We start from the raw sequence: 20,754 nt of genomic DNA, 5'->3' as shown, positions 1-20,754 counted from the left end.
GGTAAGGCAGAAAAAAATGAAAAGTATGAATAATTTTAAAACACAACTGGGTTGTTTCTAGCTCCTCAGCATCATTATCTACTTCCCTTGAATTGAAGAGACTAGAAACATTAGATTAGCAATTAGATCAGCTCTCTCCAATTTTGCACTTTCAGAAAGAAAAGAAAATATTATGTTAATTAGCGGGTTCTCTAGTCTCTATTTTGTATTCAAGCTTTTCATTCCTTCTTATTTCCTCAACTATCTGGCATTAAAGCATTTAGATAACCTACATGCTCTGCTGAAGAGGTATATTACAGACTTGTAGACTCGTTTCTTGTACAAACTCCAGAGAGTTTTGGCACGTCACAAGGGGCCGAGCTCTCTTCAAAGAAGGGTGGTGAAATAGATTGTTACCTACTCATCTTACGGACTTCGAGAGGATTTCTTCATATTAGCCTTACTGCCAATCCTTTTCTACATTTTCTTTTAGTCCTTAAGCAGACAAGACTAATGAACTAAATATTTAGTAAGAAGGAACCTGTCACACTGGTAAGAACAGCCTGCTTCCTGCAGCTACGAAATGCCAGTCTCCCAAAGGTGAGTTACCAAACTGTTACTACAGTACAAAAACTTGACCAAAATGGCTCAGGACCTGGAGAGTTTTTCACTGTATCTCTTTGAGGTTGCAAGGGAAATCTAAGTGGAGCACATGCATGATAACAGAACAACACTCTACACTACCAGGTTGTAGAAAAGTCTAAGCACTCAAAAATTCAGTTAAATTCTCCTCTAGAAGACAGCACCAAAATGCTCCCATACTATTTAAGGCATGGAGCCAGTAAAAAGTGTACCACTGGGAGCTGTGTTCCCACAACTCTCACCTGGCTATTACCTGTCCCTACACACCCTGATCTCTTCCTCTGGACACCTGCAGAACCATATGAGGGCTCTGAGGCCTCTCCCCTCCAAACCCTCCTGGGAATCACAAAGGGCATCCCACGATACCACTTCTGTGAGGCCCAGCACTGCTCTCTCATCAAAATGAATGTCCTATATCCTAAAGGCCAAAGGCTGCAGCACTTTGTTTCTAAGCATTAGGTTTCTATTAGGATCTAAGTTCTTCTGCACTACTTTTTCTGCTGTCAGGCTCTCGGTTAAAATAGGTAAGACAGCTCTAAAAATCAGTGCTTGCAGAAAAACACATGAGAATGAGTCAGTGTTGGCTGGAGCCCTTTCTAAGGACACAACAGTTCTGCTCTAAGAAACGGATCCATGTTTTACAGAGTGGAATAGGTCTGAAGTAATCATTCAGTCCCTATTCAGGACAAAGGCTCCTCTGAATCCTGTTCCCATATACCTAATTCTCTCTGTATGCTGGATGGGTGAATGGCAGTGCTTCTCTTGAGGTCCCGAACACCATGTAGATGTTACACTGGAGATCCTGGCTCTCCTGTATGAATTGAGATCATAATGAACAGCAACATCCGATTTCTTGCATCATGGTCCTGCTCCAGAGAGAACTTACTGTCAAACATGCATATGACCAAGAGCACTGCAATGGGAGATGCAAAGAAATGCAGTAGCGTTTCTTACCTCAGTTTGACCCACGCCTAAGGAGAAACGAGACACCAGTGCAGGTGGAAAAGGAGGTGACAGCTTATACAGGTCACAGCGCTCAGTACAGGTCAGCTCTAGGGTGATGAGGTAGCATGAGTACACACTGCAGTGCTGGATGGAGTCATGATGGAAAACCATGCCATGAATCTGCTGAGCTGCTGGGCAGTCCCCTATGGCCCAAGCTCATGTGTTTCAGCGTGGGGCAGGCCAAGAGCTTGTACAAGGTCTCTGACGAGGCTTGTGACCCCTCTAATCACTGTAACTCAGCCTGAAGGCATCCTAGTATTTGCCAAATTAAAATTCCTATTTCTACTGTTCATATGCTGGCATTTAAAGTCTTTTTACTTTATGAAAATACATATAAAAAGAGAAACCACTGGAAAAGTTTCCTTAAGAATATGTGCCATTTTATTGGTTTAGACACTTCACAGAATCAGAGTCCTTAGGCAATAAAAGGTTCTGATCAGGGAAATAAAAATTTAACATCCACCATGAATTCTTCTCCTTTACTACGCTACTGAGGCTTTCATATTTATAGCAGGAGATTATCATGTCCGTGGGATAATAAATTACACCAGATCTAATTACTTCATCACCAGCAATAGTTTTTCATATACACTGACAGGCCTTAAATTGGGATGCGTCCTTTAATTCTGCTCTTAACCTTCAGATGAATCTCTCAGGCAGAAGTGCAAAGGGAACACAGCAGTGGGCATGGTGGCAACACAGAGCAGTGTCAAGTTTTTTCTGTAGACTGTCATCCCGTGAAAACAACATACTGCAAAAGTCCTGGTCCCACTTAAATCTGTGGCAAAATCCTCTGGAATTAAGTGGGGCCAGGATTTCACCTTCTGTATTGGTCCACTGGTCTGAGTAGGTCCAAATCACCATGTGCAAGGTCAAGCACTTCTGTAGGTTTGATAGATAAGAGTCCAAATGCTATTGCTGTCTATTAACCACAGAGGTGGGACAGGGGATATAGTTGTAGAGAAGTCCTCCACCTCACCTGTTTTGCTCCTCAGGGGAGGTTTCTGTGCACGTGTTTTCCTCCCTAGATCCATTTGCAGTTTTTCAAGCTGCTGTTCCAAAATGACACGTCGCTGCCGCTCTTCCTGAAGCCTTTTCTCAGCTTCCAAGATTTTATCGCTGCCTTCCTCCACCCTGATAGGCAAAAAAAGGTAGTTCAGCTTATTTATGTCATGACTATTAAGGTTCAGTCAGTCTTGGTACTGAATCCTGCTTCATGCTGCATAGCTCCCAACAGAGGGAAAAAGAGAATTTTCCATGCATCCAAAGGCAGAAATCCCAGTGCAATTGTCCCAGGTGACATCCTCCAAATTTGCAAAAGAGAATTAGCTCATGAGTACAGTTGGAAATAATGGGTTCATTAATGGAAGTTACCTAGATCCCTTAACGCTGGCTACTTGTGTGAATTTACTTCTCAGATGGGCAGTCAAGCTGCCGATTGCTAAGGAGAGATCTTTTATTACAAGAATAATAAAATGCATTTTTTTTAAACATACCAGGAAAATTTGGAAGGAAAATAATTTATAAAAACACTGTCTAGCATTTAGCTGATTTGCGTCAGTTACCTGCAAGTAAGAAAAGAAACTTGATGTTGCTTTTAATAAACTTGGCCACTAGACAGTGAGTGGAAAAGAAAGTGATGGTTCACTCTGCAGTACAGAACGGAAGAGCAAAGTGCCTCTCCGTTCATCCCGCACAATGTCTTAGAAAATTAACTACAAAAATTTGATGTGCGCCCACAGAGGCAGTCAGCGGTGCATCTCGTGTGGGGCAGCGCCTGATACCAAACGGTTTAAAGGAGTTTAAAGCTAGAGAGAAACCTGAATTGACTCACTGTATTGTATAGTGCAGGGTAAAAGAATTTCCTCCTTGACCCCACAGGTGATAGCTGATTACTCACTGAATCAAGAGACTTGTTTAGTCTTATTTTTTTCCTAGCTGGCGTAACTAAAAAAATATTACAACTACAACAAAATTATATCACTGTCTTAAAAATCTAGCTACAGGCAAGACTCTGACCTCCTGTGGCAGTGAATTACCAGGCTGGTGACATGCTATGAGAAATTGTATTTCTCTCAGTGGTTCTGAATTCACTAAACTTTCATTTGACCAGGTGTTCCCCTAGCATCCACATTAGACAAACAGCAGAGGAAAAATGACAACACTAGTTGGTTTTTATTAAATATTCTGCCAATATGAATAACTTAAAGTGTTCCTCTAGCTCTTCCCCTTGCCCCAGCAGGGCCCAATCCTACAAACCATCTACGAGGGAGTGTCTTCTGACTGTATATTCTGCTCCGCAGTAAGTGATTGTGAAACACAGTCCTAAATTCTGGCAGGTGCTGTAGAAAAATGCCACTCATGTAACCATTCCTAGTGCTCTTCTCTTGACTTAAGCATTATATGTGTTACTTGAGCTGACCCACACTCCAACAGTGGAAGGGAAGAGGAGGAATGCCTAATTTTTTTACATATATTCATGTTGAAATATGACTGGATGCTATATTATCCTGAGGTCTTCTAAGAGTTATTGCACACAATCTCACAAAATTTACTTTACCTGCAGGAGCTCTTGATAAATGTGTGATAACTGTGGAGCTGCTGAGTCATCAGTCTATTGTACATTTTACAAGCAACTGTGCATTTCATTGACTCTCTGTTCTTCATTATCCCATATTCGTGATGGCCCCATTTCAGCTATGACTCACACCTCCATCTTTATCTAATTGCATAGCTCCATTAAAGTCACTGGGCTTACACACATGAATAAGATTCTCCCAGCGTGTATTTTCAGGATTTAGCCCTTAAAAGCACCTTCTCCACAGTTATAAAAAAATGTATTTTTCTGACTGTGATTAATTGTATGGGACAAAAAGTTAGACAAGTGAGAAATGATAACTATTGTGAAATAAAGCAAGCAAGCAAGCAAATAGCACCTGTTGTAATCAAAAACCACACAGAGTAATGTATATATTCCTACAAGCTGGAATACAGATTTGGGAATCAAATAATAAACATTCTCTAACTGGGAAAAAAAGCAGTAGCTGAAAGGTGTCCAAAGAGAAAAGACTTTGCTTTCCCTGCCCTCTTAAAACATAGGTGACTTTTAACATCATCATAAATTGAATAATAGAAAAAAAAACCACCACTGTGCTTCAGTGAAACCAGAAGAAATTCATTTAGAAGAAGATACAGTGAAACTTAGAAGAATGTGAAAAGCTTTTGGAACAGAAGTCAGATTATAACTATAATTACAGTACTTACTACTGATGAATAATATTGCTGTCTAAATAACACCACACATACATAAATACATGAATCCTAGTTTTATCTAGGTGCAGCAAGCTTGAAGATGACTCCATTTTTTTCTGCCCTTTGTTCTAAAAGAATAATAAAAAAAAATCATCAACTAGGCAGGGAAATTGAGCAGAAAAAAACTAAAAGCCCCTATTTAAGGAAAGGATCACACTGGCAGCGTATGGCGTACTGTACTGTATGCTATAGACTCTCACACGTCTCAAGCGCTCCTTAATCACAGCATCCCACAAAGGATACTGGCAGAATCAGCCGCTACCTTTCCTGCAGCACAGTGACCAGTTCCAGGAGCCTGTCTCTTTCCACTTCAGCAGCCTGGCAGAGAGCCTTGTGCTCTGCAATCTGTGTCTGCAGCACTTTCAAATCCAGGCTGTCAGTGCCAGCAAGCCTAAAAGCAGCAGAAGCGTAGAGAGTCTGTTTCCCATTTCACAAATGAAAGAAATGAAACAAAGACAGGATTTGAAAAACATATCAAAATACACTTGTCTGAAGACTAAGCCAGAATGCAGAGCCAGGCTCACTACCTCCCCCCCAGCATCAATCTCTATACTGCAATAAATGGAATGGAAATATTTGGAAATAAAGCCACCATGAGTTTAATTAGAAAGGTCTTCTCCTTCACAAGGATGCTCTCCCCTCCCATCACTCCTGAAAACAAACTTCCACGTCTGATCAATTCACTATCACTGACTCTCCTCCCATTGCTACCGCCAAAGTAAAAGAAGCCTATATGTGGATTCTCCAAAGTGCTACGCTAAGCTATTAAATGGCGTGCTATTGATTTTCTCCCACTGAAAGGCTTCAGGCAGCATTAGTACAACAACCGTTCTCGTGCCTAATATGTGATGAAAGGAAGGAGCAGTTTTCCCATGTATCCCATTATTATGTACTTCGTTATTTCTCCGACCTCTCCGTGTAGGAGTATTCAGGAATATCTTCTTTAGAGCAAAAAGCAGGAGAAATCTTGGTCGTTGGGGATGAAAAGGGAAAAAATGGGATTTAGGGGGCGTAAAACTAGCAATCAGTTAAAAAATTAAGATAGCAAGAAGACGCTAGAGCCTGTGTCAGAGCTCTTTGGCAGTATCAGGTAGAAAGGATGGTGAAAGCAGCTGTTTGTTACAGAAACAAGGCAGACAAGGATAAGGCTTGCCAGCAGCTTGCGGAGTGTGTCAGGAAACCTCCCTTGTTTATGGTGAAGTTTATATACATACCTTCCAGGTGTGACGTTATTACTGAGAAGGGAAGGCTTAGTAGCTGCCGACTCTACAAGCGTATGGCCCATCTTGGACACTGTGCTGAAAGGAAGAAAGCTTTGTTAAGCACGGAGCTCTACAGAGGGCAGTCCTCCAAGAACTCCGGTCATTTTCCAATGTCTGTGTTTATTGCTGCCTTGTAGGGAAAAGACTCCCAGAGCCTCCTAAGTGGGTATCACACAAACCCTGCATACACAATAGCTCAGCTCATTCCCGGACTCCAAAACACATTGCAAAAACACCTTCTGTCTCCAGTGTACAAACACTATAGCTCAGTGTTTGATCTCTGTGCTTCTGGTGATACTTTGCTGGCACTCCAGACCAGCATTGTGGAGCTCCGTGTCACAGAGTAGCCACACAGCAACTTGAGAGCAGTAATAGCTCTTGACCCTGCTTGGCTCAAGCTGAGCACGCAGCCACACAAGCAGCCACTGCCGCAGACCCTTGCACGGAGAACTCTCATCTTACACCTTCGCCCACTACAGTAAGGCATGAGCACAGGTTACTCTGTGTGTTTGATGGTGTTTGCATGTTGCATGAACCAACAGAACCCATGTTCTGCAACAAGGTGCATAATTTTTATTTCCAAATGCCCTTTAAAAATATACTTTGTATAGTTTTCTGAACCCTTCTACTTTGTGGACACCCTCAGGCAGATCTGTCAGGCTTACTGTTGAAAGAGGAGGAGCCAACTGATAACACTAAGGTATCACTTCCAGTCTGGATGAGTTTTATGCGTAATGATACATGTGCTTGGGACATAAAATTCTAGTGTGTGTTTGTTTTCCGAACTTGAGCTCAGCTGCCTAAAGGCAAGTCCCTGTAGACTTAGCCCATGTTTCCTTGTCTTTAGGCTGCAGCTAACAGAGGATAAAGGCTTCATATTGTGGAACAGGCAGAGCTGCCTTCTAGGCTAGGAGTGGTTAATCCTAAAAATCAAGTTAAGGTTGATAATGACAGAAGTGGCCCAGTCTAACAACGCAGATTTTTACTTCAACATCTCCAAGGGGCTTTAGTTCCTATTTATAGCATTTTTCATTTCATCTTTCCTGATAGGAAAAGACGATTCACTAAAGTAAAACGGAATAGAGAGTTCATCAGCATATTAAAGTTAATAGAATGAGTGAGCCCTGCTGACCAAGTTATTAACAGCTCTTGCAGTTTTCAGACTCATTCATTGCCCACCTGACATGTCAGCTATTTTCATGACAGAGCTACGTTAGCGACGTATACAAGTAATAATTTATGCATTGCACTTAGTGGCTTCTACAAAGCCATTACCCAACCTCATTTTCCTGCTTGCCTTCCCGCTTACCATCAGCAGATATAAGAAATAAAAAAAGTGGATAAAATACAGTTTTGCTCCATGAGAGCACAACTTCTGCAGAGTTAGAGGTGGGAGAATAAAGTCAGTCAGAAGGGTATAACAATGGAGATGCAGAAACTTTCAAATTAAGGACGTTTTAACTGTAACTCAAAAACACCGAGAACTTTTCTTAAATTTTGTAGTAATGCTCTGCTTAGACTCAGGGCTACATCTGACAATTTTAAGGCCAGATTCAGTGCGTAAAGTAATGTGGCAGGTGACTTAAAATTCCATAGAATAACTCAGCTGCAACTTTAACTTGATGAAAAATTTCCTCCTTCCTCGGAAGACCAGCCTCAAATCCTCATTGTTAATTAGACCATGAACTCTTTAGCAACAAAACCAGCATTTTAACAGGAAAGAATAGAACTTGCTCTAGTATTATAGTCCCTTTGCACTTGCTCTGGTATTATGGTCCCTTTACACAGCCAGAGTGACCCAGAGACACATCAGTCTAAACAAAAATCAGGTTTACTGCTGTATTAAGATTCAGTGTAATTTACACGGTCCTCAGTGAGGCTTTAAAAAGGGTGTTTGTTAAGAACAAATGATGTGGTGTGTTTTCAACATTTCTGCAAGTAAATCCTACTCAAAGTGTATTTATTGATTTAAATAATGCACCAGTGATTTAGTGCTTACCTAAAATGGCATTTTGTATTAATTCGCCACCCTGCTTTCAGAAGTCTGCTCATTAGAAGCCCCATTTCTCATAAGAGAGAAGAATCACGGGCACTTAAGCTAACCACATAAACATTATCTGAGCTGGAGAAAGAGAATTAGCTGCACTACCATCATGCCAAATGTAGTAATGTCTGCAAGTTTGTGTATCTTTCTCTGTTGCAGGACGGAAGTCCAAGAAATAATGTGATTAGAGATTCCCATATACTGTAAACAGGCTGCCACAGCTGTTGGCACATAGCACTTGTGGTTTGATACAATTGTCAGGGAAAACCATGCTTCTGAATAACTCACAACAATTTTAAATGTTGACATTAGGGTCTTCTTACCGAGCAGATCCAATCCTTCCAACCTCATTGCTGCCTGATGCCAGAGGCTTAAGCAGAGTAAAACCTGGATCTTCTGAGTGCTCAGAAGGTGGTGTATCAGCAGCCTCTGAATCGTCCCCTTGATGAGCAGATTTCTTCTGTTAATGTTGGAGTAGGTTATAAAACCAGTTACACAGTTCAAAGGAAAATAGCTGCATCAATGCCTAATCAGCAGGTTACGACTATTGCTACAAGCATGCCAGAACTTCTGATTTACAGGACTTCCTCAGAAATGTCTTTATTTTCTATCCATTGCAGGATGGAAACAAAGCAAAAGTCAGTAAAAAGTGCAATTTCATATGAAATCATAGGGTGCACACAGTGTTGTGAGAGAACCCACAGCGCAGCACCACCACTACCAGTGCCAGCACAGTTGGTTTGTGTCCCTAACCCAAGTTTTATCTTGGGTTCAATGCTCTAGCCCCCATTACTGAGGTATCTGACAGATTCACAATCTCACTATAACCCTATGAGGGTTTTATATGAATGGGAATCCGATGTCTAAACAACAAAACCTGACTGTAAGATACCAGACCACACAAGAAGCCTTTGGCAGGTTAGTGGACTGCCTCTCAATTCCTATACCTGTGCTCTGGCAATAGCACCACTTTGCTTATGTTAGTTTGCAACACCAGACCATAAAAGTTGAAAACATTTTTAACATACTAGTCCATAAGGGGCCAACATTCCCAATTCTTTCATCTGTACAATGAAATTTCCATATGCCTGAGACCCACCAGACTCATATCAGTAGCTTGGAGATCTGAGAGAGAGGAATTTTTTTGCAGTGATTTACAGTGGGAGATGAGAATAACTTACTAGGGTCCCCATCTCTCCATGAGGGGATGGAGCTGGGTACCATGGCAGCCTGCTGATGTTGGACTCACCTATGTTTGTTTGCTTGTTTCCTTCAGCAGCCAAGGATGCTGAATACTGGGAAGTCCCCACTGCAGCCCAACACTTACTGTCAGTCATGTGACAGTCTTGACATGGAGCCACATGTGGCTTTGATTGATATTTCTATGCTTTCTGCTGCTTAAACAGCTTGAAGAAAAGTTACATATAAACAGGAAAGCAACTTAAGAGTTACAAGAGAGAATTCCTGCTTTATCATTACATCAGGAGACACTGTCAGTAGGGCAGGTATTGGTGTCTTGAGCTAGCAACCATCTCAGACAACAAGGGAGAAGGAAGTGGAAGAGCAGATCTGAAATGATTACAAAGTGTGCTCCTTGAGTTAATTTCTTCTGTCTACCTGAAGTGTGAGTTTCCCAATCTCCTCTTCCAGCTCTTTAACCTTTGCTTCTCGTTCAGCCACCATCTGTCTGAGCTGCTCTATAAGGCAGTTTTGTTTCTGAACCTCACTGTTCAAGTGCTGCCCTAGCATCTGCTGGGAGTCCTTGTCCTTCTCGTCCTGCTGGCTCAGGTGCTTTAAGATCTCCTGCATTTGCTTCTGCTGGCTCTGATAAAATAGAAACAATAAGTGAGATGATACTCACTTTTGTACACAACGATTATTAAGACCCGCTGGCTGTTTTACACTCTCCAAGACAGATACCCATTTAGGCATGCTAGGGCAAGCCACTGCCCTGCCAAACTCATTCCCTGATGTAAGCGCACTGATGTCACTAGCGCTCCTCCAAGAATTTGGTCCGTTATGTTTTAAGCGTGAGATCACCTCCTCTTGTTCTCAGCATCTATCCCTTGAAAAAGACTGCACAGCACATCTACTTACAATGCCAAGACACATGCGGCTGGGTAAGGACAGTCTGTCCCCATTGTCCCCAGCTGGTCATATCAAGACTTTAGTGACTGGATGGTGCAAGTAGAAAAGACCTGAGCAACTGAGAGATTCAGTTTCCTGGCAGCTTTGCTACTCAGTGTAGCAGAAAAGAGAGCAAGAAAGGCTGGCCTTTGACAAAGAAGGTGACTTTTTCGAAAATTGGATAAAAGTAAAGCTTTCAGTGTGCTTTTTGTGAAATTAGAACACGATCAGATTGTGTGATAGTGACGTTAAAAGATGAGGGTAGTATGAGATAACAGGTATAAGGCTAAGCTGTTTTATCTGTGGGTTTTGGAGTTTTTCCTCACACTGACAAATATAATACTTGTTGGGCAGTTTGTTCTGTCAGGCCAACAAACTGCAGGTAAGGTGCTTCTTTGATGGAAGGGATAAAACAAGTTAACCATTCCTTCCCAAGTAAACTCGCATATTTCTGTAATGATTTTGGTGAGAATGCTCAGACTTAGCAAAAGTGACAACTGTTCTTTGGCTTCTCTGTAATCTGCCTAATCTGCTGGTCAGTACCCGTGTTCCCCACGGCTGCCTGGTGTGCAGAAAGGTGAATGCCAGCTTAGTCGTAAGCATGTCTTAGCTAAAACCTACGTACAGAGGCAAGGAAATGTAAATGATTTGAAACTTGTGAGGAGCTGGATCAAGAAAAACCCTACTAAGAAGTGGCAAATTTTCTAGTATTTTTTTTTGCATTATTGTAATTGGGAAAGACTATTTAGAACCATGGCAGGACAAAAGGGTCCCGCATTTATTTCAGCATAACTGCAACTTGAGTCTCTGCTCATACTCTTGGTTTTGAAGGGGCCAAGTCCTCTCAGCTCCAGCTACTGCAAGTAAACGTCCACATGGTTTAGTACTCATGGTTCAGCTTGTGTGTTTTCGGCTGTGTAACACAACAAATTAAAGTGCAAGATTGCAGGCATTCTCAGAAAAACATCTACCAACGGACCTGAAAGCAGAACAGAGAATACAGTCCAGCTTCATGGGTCAGGAATTAAGCCCTTCCTCTACCTACTAGACAATCCTATTTCAATTCTTCTGCAAAACGTTTCTTCCAATACTTGCAGCTTAGAGCCACTTGACTGCAACTGTGTCACGCCTGGTGCTGCCTTGCAGCCTTTACATGATCTGATCCAAAATGAGGGGCTTTAACCGACTGAAACTTCTGGCTGTCACAGCTTGATTCATCAGGCCCTTGTATACTCTAAGGCTGTCTGTGTCATCATGTCATTAAATGACATCATGTTTCATCAGTTATAGAAAGAAAGCTGATCTGCAGGGGCTGGGACCAACAGTAAGAGTCAGACTGTACCAGTAAGGCGTCTATGAGCTCATCGTCGTGTTTTCCTTTCTCCAGCAAGGTTACGATCTGTCCCTTCAGGGTTTTCACTTCGCTGCACAGTATTCTGTTCCTGGCTTTTGATGCATCAAGTTTTTTTTTCACTTCCTTATGACTTTTTTGGAGAGCATCATGTTCCCCAGTGAGTTTCTGCAGTGATGCAAACACATCATAGGATATGACAGTTATAGCCTATCACCAAGCCCCAGATGCTTTGGTCAGCCAAAGGAATCACACATCACTTGGTAGAATCTAAAAAATGGAACTGGCATACCATACCATCCCTAATTATAAATGCTACTACTCGCTGCCTGCTTGCCAGCATCAAAAATGGTCTCTCTGCTCAGGAATACAAGTGGACTAGGTTGATTCAGTAGATGCCAGAAAGCAAATGATTGAAACCTAATTCTATATGCTCCTGCTTTTTTATTTGCCTTATCATTCTCCATGGGGAAACTCTCTTCCTTCCAGATACAGGGTGGTGATGCCACACTGTCTACTAGAAGCTGTCCTTGGCATATGCTGCCTCCTGTGCCATGCCTTTACCCAGATGAAACTGGCCAGGGAGCATGCTAGCAGTTAAGTAGTAATGGACAAGTACAGGGGAAGTTATTGTGAATGGAGCCTGAAATACAAAGGCAGAAATGGAGTCACGCAGATTACAGTTATTGAGGAAAGCCTTCTCTATGCTGTGTGCCTGTAGCTATAAATCTCTTTCATTCTCACAGCCAAGAGTGAAAGGTGTGTATCAACCCATTGCTCATTCTGTTGCACGGTTAAATTGTGGTGCGAAAGGCAGCACCTAATCAAGCTCTGGGATGGTGCCAGGTGGCCTCTACAGAAGCGAATACAGGGAAGGAACACAGGGAGCTGTGCTATGCTAACCTGAATATGTGTAGCTGACCCCCACTACCCACGTTTCTTGCAGACACAGGCCTACAATTCCTTTCCACCCTGGGGTTTACTATATGTGCCACTAGCTATAGCCTCTCTCAACCCCTAAACACTGGATGCCTGTTTATTTTTGTAGCAACTACAGGTGATAGATGGAGGATAAGACCCATTTTCAGAATGCCTCTTAGAGAATGTCTGGTGTAATTCTCAACTCTATTCTGTTCAAATATAGAAGCCCATAGCCATACAGATATATGAGGTGTGAAGGGGATGCTTGTATTTAACAGTGCATGAAGAATGCACATCTGGCCAAAGGGTGAGGGGGATGCTACAGAGCTTGGGTGCAGCTGTAGCAGGGCTTCTTTCCACATATGCCTTCAGTATAAAGCCAGTACCAGCTGCAATTGCAACCCAGGGCCTCTCTCCCTCTTTCTAACATCACATATCAGGCACAGCTGCCAGGTAGCCATATTTCAGGCCAAGTGGATGCATCTGACACATGAATCATGCAGCACAGGGAAAGACCAAATCTTGTACTGCAGAGGTATGCCTGGCCACGCAAGAGTGCAATACAGAAAAGTAGTGTGGAAGCTGTTTGCTCAGACTGTGAACTGTGGCAGAACTTCCTCCAGTGGATTAGGTGGGTTTCTGAAATGGTCTCTGGGTACGGCATAACATACACCCTGAAGGTAAGGCAAGTTATTACACACTATATACCCAAACAGGACTCTGTCAGTTCACAGGTTTTTACCTCCAAGGTTTCTTTCTTTTCTTTTTCCAAGCTGCGAATCTTCAACAAGTTCTTCTCTTGGGCTGACAACTTCCTCAGATCAGCAAGTGACAGTAATTCCTCATCAACCTCACTCAGTGATGTTCTGGTCTTGTTTTGACCCAACTGATTCTCCAGCTCTCGAACCTAGGGGACAACAATGACAACTCATCCAGCGTCTTTACAGTGGTCCAGCATCAAAGATCAAATGGAGCTCAGAGCATAGCATCATATTACTCCTTGACATTATCATGGTTAACTAACACAGAGCAGTGTCTGCTCTTTAAAATTTAAATTTGTTAGCTGCTAACAAACATGTAGATATCTAGGGCATCTGTGAGGGAGGAGATATGACACCAGACCTACAGGAGACTCAGGGCACATGGGAGATCTGTACCTTACTGGAGCCACATGTGGAGGCCAGGGAGACGCTCCAAAGCATCTTGAATGCCACTGAACACACGTGTGGGCAACAGAAAAATACTTTAGATCTCCTCTAGAAGGGTGGACACCCACTCACCTATATACATTTAAGCATCTCAGACTTTGGCAGACTCACCATCCAGGATGTCCACAAAGTAAACACCTCGCACAGTTCACTAGCTGGAACATAGGTACCTAGTGCTGCTTGAGGTGCCCTGGGATACTGGAGACACATATAACGGAGGATCTACAAGACATCCATACTCCTCTGGAGGGATGACCAGAGGTCAGAGGGATGCCCTACGGCATCTCGGCTGGCATTAGACACCTACGTGTGGTCAAGTAAACTCAGCCCCTGCATCTCAGCTATTCACTACAGACTTCTTTTATAGTCAGTAGAAGGAAATGGGCACTGCTACAGCACAGTTCCTCTGTCCTGTTCTGGAGGTGTCCTAAGATAAGATGCACTTACATAACTTTTGATCCAGTGACTGTACTTACAAGATCCCCACTGACTACAGAAGGGGCCTGAGGACACTGGCTCAGAAAAGGAATTTCTACATTGCAGCAGAGTACAATATATACAGTCTTCAGATGAATCCCAGCCAGGGGGTCTAACGGAAGGAAAATGTAATTTGCTTAAGGGAAAGTAGAGGTTAACAATTTCAGTCAGTCAGAGTACAAAAATAATCACAGTTTGCTGGCATATAATTAAACAGCAGAAAAATAGGAAAAATATGTATCAAATAAAACTTCTCTCAGGCAATTTAAGATGCAGACAAAACTGCTTCCCTGTCTCAAGCTGACATTTCAGCTAGACTGTGCCCTTCAGAAGATTTAAGAGTTAAAGATATTACTGAAGTTCCTGGGGGAACAACTTGAAAATCTTATCTGGCCTCAATTCTTCCCATCTGACTTTAGGCGCTGAACAAAGGTGTCTAAGTCAGAGCACAGACACTGACAGGGCTCCTTCTGTACTCAGAGGAGAGAGGCACCTTCAAAACATCCTGAGATTTTAACTAGGCTGCCATAGCTCTCCGAGGTCACTGAACTCTCTCCTTCGACACAGATGCGAAAGATTCCCAGCTTAAATACTGAAACTTGCATGTTTGCAATAGACTAATTAATCTAGTTTGCAGAAACTTTGAAAGACCCTGCGCACACCGACACATATTTAAAATTTAACACCTCGCCACCACACACACGCGTGCGTGCGCACACACACACACACACCCCTAAAAATTGTTACAAAAGTTACCATAAAGTGTTTTATTCTAACAGTTGCTTTCTTCAACATAGAAAAGACTGGCCATGTAGTTGCAGTAAACACTGTACTGGGACACACCTTATAACCAAGTATAGTTGTTAAGAATTACTTGATGAAGAACTAACAGTACCTTTACCTTAAACTGGGGGAATATCTATACTTAGAAAGAGCATCCCAGCACCCAGCTTATACGGCACCATGCAGGGTCTTAACTCACCTTACTTTGGAGAACAAGAATTTGCTGGGCTCGTCCACGCCAGCTGCCAGAATTGGTCAAGAGACTTTGAATATTCACATCTTCACCGACTTCATTTGCTAAAAGCTATGAAAAAGGGATTAACATCAACAATAAGGTTAGGCTGAAATACATGTGTTGGGGAGAGGGGAGGAAAAGCTGCTCTCTCTAGCAGTAAACACAAAACACTGTATCTATGCACAGTGGCCTGTATCTGATATCCAGTATCCCATGTGATGTAAGCTCTTTCAGATCATTATTGCAATACAGATTGTTGGTGGTTAGAAGGGGTTTGGTTAACATGAATAGTTTTGCTTGTTGAGTGGGTAATTCAGTATTTTGATAAGTTTGAGTATTCTTCTTTGCTTTTTTAAGCATGTGTACCCGTGATTTCCTGCCTGCCTACAGAGAGTGTCAAATTGTACCATCTAGCTGTATAGCTGCGTGTCAAACTGTGCTACTTTTTTTACAAAATAGGACTTGAAATTCATCACCAAGGTTTACTAAGCATTACTAATGGTTTTCAATATACGTAATTATTTTTGATATAATGAATACTTAACCAGAACTAAACAGGAACAGAGTAGAGATATTGTCTTAATACACACCCTTGCAATCAGGAATTGAGCCAATCTCTCTTGCACAATTCCGACACAGCCACATTAACAAGAGCTAAAATTAGTATGAAGAGCATTTAAATTATTTATAAAAAGGTCAGCAGAGTTCTATTTTTAGGACCATATTCTCTACTCTGATCTGCATTGCAGGTCTCTTACCAACGGAAACAGAGCACACAGTAATGCATTAAAATCCATCATGAAACAAAGAGGAAAATGTTATTCTGGATGTCATTCCAAAAAACTGTTTAAACATGTGCTTTAGTTCAAGCGTGGTCTTTAATCCCATTGACTTCCATGGGACTGAAGCCTACATTAAAAGTAAATACATAATTAAATGTTTTGGAAAGGAGGAATGGGCCTGAACATACGCTTCAAGTCAATCACAAACCTATTTTGCTGAACTGGGACTTTCAAACCTTAAAGAATCTGTACCCATCATAGCAATAGAAATAACGGACACAGTCATCCAGCTGTGGTGGCAGAGCATGAAATCTGTGCGTCGCTGTGCGTATCTTTCCACTGCAACTCCTACACCTGTGTCTTTTCTTACCTCCTTACAGTTCACTGGAATACTTCACAGATGCTAATCAAAGCTCAAAAGAAAAAAGCCTCCTTCTGATTTCACAAGAATATACCTCTTGCACAGATTCCCAGCTACAGACTGCGTCCTGCCACAGTACCTTTTGGGTCATCTTCAGTTCCTGTTTTGCAGATTGGAGTTGGTTACGATACTCCATCACTTTAAAGTTGGCTGTGGTTAATTTTTCTTGCAATGCTTTCACCTCTGGACTTTCAGCCTTTGAAGAGAAGAATATGCTCGGTAAGAACAGAATCCTCAAGGAAAAACTAAAGTGATAAAGATCCACAGATCCATCAGGATCACAGAATCTTTTTTGCCCAGACCCATGCAAATGCCTTCCCTCATTTTGGGGGTCATAGAGAAGGTACAAACAGAGCAATTTGATCACAAAACTAGTGACAGGGCTACATCCTTGTCATAAGGAAAAGACTGCACAATAGGAGAGAAATAAGTATCGGCTTCCTATTTCCTCTCTTCAATTACAATCCATACCAAGTTTCCTTCTATCATCTTCAGAGTTGATTGCTTGATTCCTGCATCACCACCACCAAGAGAATGTATTTTTTCTACGGCTGTCTGTAGCTGGAAAAAAATGCAGTTATTATAGAACGAATATAGTGAAGAGCATACCTCCATGGAATATTAATTAGCAAAAAAGTACAACATGGATGTTTATTTACTCTAGAAAAAAAATTACTTCATTTTCCCTCATTTTTTAAACACAATCAGTAGGAAAAAAATCTTTCCTGAAATGCTTCTCAAAGAAGCACGTGTTATTTTACTGTGTAATAACTTCAGTGAAAATGTCTCTGACTTCCTGAGATGGGATCAGTTACAAAGTATGGAGACTTCTGGGGGATTTTATCACCATAGGTTCATAAAATAAGTGTTTATATACATAAATGCAAACCCAGTACAGTACAGATCAGGATGTTGTCTCTAGATTCTGGATGCCAGTTTACCCGCTTTTCAAAAAAATCACAGGATATTTCATAAAAAGCACATAATTCTACTCACCAGAGGAATTTAAAAGGAGAAATGACTACCTAATGCCCTATAACTGAGATTTAGTAATGGTGTTAAGGCTCTTTCTCTTTAGCTGGTAGCTCTAAGGTAGCATTTCTGAACTCGTGAAGAATATGTCTCCTATTGCTTGCCACAGCAAAGGAAGGCAGACATATAGCCCCTCCTGCTCTGAATCATGTCCTATGCTGAGGTTGCAAAGACTTCTTACTGGACGGGAGTGCAGTGAATTTGCAATGAACTGGACAGGCCGGGAAGTGTTGCTTTAAAGGGCTGAGACTTCATTCGTTGAGGTGGGTGGAAAATCTTGATAATTTGCCTGAAAAAAAGAAGGCTCTAAGGAATAGCTTCTTCATTAAAGTGGTATCTGGGGAAACACAGAGTGTAACTCGGAGACAGCTCTAATGTCACCCCTTCTTTGCAAGTAAATCAATGGTTAGGCCACCCCTTCTATCCAGTTCATAAAGTCTTTTAGTCAATGGACTGAGAATGAGAAATTTCAGCTAGTGTTGGCAGCTGCTAGGTCAAAATCTAAGGAAATTTTCTGCAAACATCTGTTTGCAGTCTTTGTTTATACATACCGCCCTTTGCTAAGTGATTGCTCAATGGCCACAGCTTCCATTTTGTTTGTGGGAACACAGTCACGTTAAAACACTTATGATTTACATATTTTTCAGTTTTCATACAAGCAAAGAGCTAACAATTATGTAAAATAACAGTGTTTTTGACTGGTGAAAGTACATACTGTGATGCATCGGTAAGGTACCATCACCACAATTCATTTTGCAGAGTTTAAGACATCTAGAAGTAGGCATAAGGGATGAGACAACTCACAAATTAACAAGTTCCTTGTTTTCAGTGTGGGTGTCTCTATAAAGAATGGAGTCTCGTCAATACAATCAGCAAAGTCTAGTCTTCAGCTCCCTCTACAATAGACACCTACGTTACATCAAGTGGATGCACTGCCTGCAGACTCGGTTTTGTTGCCCACCCACAGCTGTCTAGTCCCATTTGAGGCAGCCGAGGGTATCCAGCAGCCTGAGAGGTCAAGTGGCATCTCAGATTGTACTTTTATGCTTATGCGTGGGCAACTGAATTGCACTTCAGTTGTCTTGGTTCCTTCTACAATCAATGGAAAAAGATGAGTGTGTCTAGACAGTGATCCAGCTTAGCTTAAGAGTTACTAAAGAGATGTGAATCACTGCAGGTTGCTATCTGTGACAGCTCTTCTCTTTCATCACTCAACATTTTTCATAGATACCTCCCACTGTCAAACATTGCTTTAATTTTACCCATCTTTTACGTCTTCATATAGTTCTACTGAAGAAGTACAATCCACAAACTCAGCCAGTGACCATTAGTTTAGAGAAGAGCCATCCCAAATGAGGCCATGAGAAAATACAGACCATTGACCAGAGCATGGTTTCAATAGGGTTCACGTTGTGGTTCATCTTTACCTCAGATGAGACAGGTTGCTGTGTTTGGTTTTGATTTTGGTGGTGCTGGTGTCTAAGGCCAGATTAGTTCATATCTAAAGTGTCCATCTCTGCTTTGACCAGAAATTATTGTTTCTTGAAAATTTCTGTTTGCTTTCAGTTTGATTTCCTTTCCTGAAATGTCTGTGGTCCTTTCTTTTCGGTCAATATCTGACAACATTTTAAGTTTCTGTTTGAATAATGGTCATTACACTTCTGCAGTAGGGGATTATAACCAAGTTGATTTTTCCTGAAATTATTCATGGCTTGCTCCCCTAGTGGTGTGATGTTGTAGGTCCCCAGCTACACCTGACATTTCTTAGCTGTTTGACAAGACCCCTCTTACCAGAACGCTTTGGATTTACGCAGGAGTCTTCAAACATTTCATCTACCATTACTTAGTCTTTCAGATAACTGGGGTACAATTGAGACAGATGCATGATTAATGATAATAAGTGATTGTGAAAGATGGAGACAAAATGCATTTGTCAGCATGATAAACATTATTGATCCATTTAAATGATGTAATCTAAGGAAGCAAAGTGCAGAAAAAAACATTAGAAATTATTCAGAATTTTAGCAGTATTATGTAAGGGAGTGCAGTAGTAGCCAATTAACAAAGTAAACATTGACATGAAAGCACCTAATTTTCATTTCAGCAGTCACCTGAGTAAAATTATTCCTGTGAAAGGTTAGCACATATAAAAAAGTCGTACTAAACCAAAAAAATAAATTTGCCTGAATGAATATTTGCTGTCTTAAGTAATATAGTTTGTAACTGTCTCAGTTCTGGAAGTACTTATGCCAGAAAACAGCTTTCATTATGTGGATGAATAAATCTTAGAACAGAGTACTAATTCATGACTGGTATTAACAAGGTGGGAATGCAAGACATAATGGTATGAAATTTGCTACTCCTCACACAAAAAAAAAAAAATCCAAAAAATATCATTGCCATACTGCTAGAAAAGCCTCTGTGCCTCAAATACAAGTGAACATTCCTAACTGGTATTTCATAAATCGTTCCCTCATTATAACTTACTGATATCCTTTCCTATCTCCTCCTTTCTGCAAAGGTGAAAACAGCTGAGGGCACACATCCCTCTCTCCTATCATGGACAGAAATTACAAGAACTCAAAGCAAGCATGGATGCAAGAGCAAATTCAAAATGGGAACATAAATTAAACCCAGTTTCTACAGTTCCTCTACCCCACAAGCTGGATTTCTATGTTTTAGCATGCAAAAAGAGAACAGGAAAAATGCCTCACTTCTTTCTCCAGCTCTCTGACTTTGTTATTCAGTTGCTTCACTTTGGCTTTTTCACTCTCAGTCTCGGCAGTTATCTCACGATTCTTTTTGGCCAATTCAACTATTTTAGTAGCTGCAAGATCTCCAGCTAAACCAGACGGCCCTGAAAAGGATACACAAAAGCAAAGGATGTATCTTACAGGCAAGATTCAGAATAGATGATGGTTTTGTTCTCTGTTCAGTGCACAGTGTACTTTTATTGTCTAATCCATTTCTCTCAGAGCTGTGCCAGGCACTTAAATGAACAAGTGAGGGAAAAGAGGCATCAGTGATTGCAGCTGGATTGCTTGGTCCTTTGAGTCAGCATCACATTGTGGCTAGCAAAGCCACATTTCACACTTCAGCAACAGCCACATCAGAAGGCCACAACAGTGGTCGTAACAACATTACTACGTGGAACGGGTAGAGGTGTTTCCTGC

The 20,754-nt window shown here is 41.5% G+C and overlaps 1 protein-coding gene across 1 annotated transcript in view; it reads right to left on the bottom strand.

Moving 5' to 3' along the window:
• CCDC13 (coiled-coil domain containing 13) overlaps positions 1-20,754 on the bottom strand; it is a 30,417-nt gene that overhangs the window by 2,315 nt on the left and 7,348 nt on the right. The window contains exons 3-13 of the mRNA XM_059818878.1: positions 20,296-20,438; positions 17,021-17,110; positions 16,629-16,745; positions 15,311-15,415; positions 13,386-13,550; positions 11,714-11,890; positions 9,862-10,068; positions 8,568-8,704; positions 6,147-6,236; positions 5,201-5,317; positions 2,606-2,760 (exon numbers count right to left, since the gene is read on the bottom strand). Of these exons, the coding sequence (XP_059674861.1) occupies positions 2,606-2,760; positions 5,201-5,317; positions 6,147-6,236; positions 8,568-8,704; positions 9,862-10,068; positions 11,714-11,890; positions 13,386-13,550; positions 15,311-15,415; positions 16,629-16,745; positions 17,021-17,110; positions 20,296-20,438 (1,503 nt within the window). The remainder of the gene's footprint in view (positions 1-2,605; positions 2,761-5,200; positions 5,318-6,146; positions 6,237-8,567; positions 8,705-9,861; positions 10,069-11,713; positions 11,891-13,385; positions 13,551-15,310; positions 15,416-16,628; positions 16,746-17,020; positions 17,111-20,295; positions 20,439-20,754) is intronic.

This window comes from Gavia stellata, chromosome 6 (assembly GCF_030936135.1).
Source record: "Gavia stellata isolate bGavSte3 chromosome 6, bGavSte3.hap2, whole genome shotgun sequence".
In the NCBI taxonomy this organism is placed as follows: domain Eukaryota; kingdom Metazoa; phylum Chordata; class Aves; order Gaviiformes; family Gaviidae; genus Gavia; species Gavia stellata.
The sequence above is the reverse complement of the archived record's forward strand: the minus strand, read 5'-3'. Positions and strand labels throughout refer to the sequence as shown.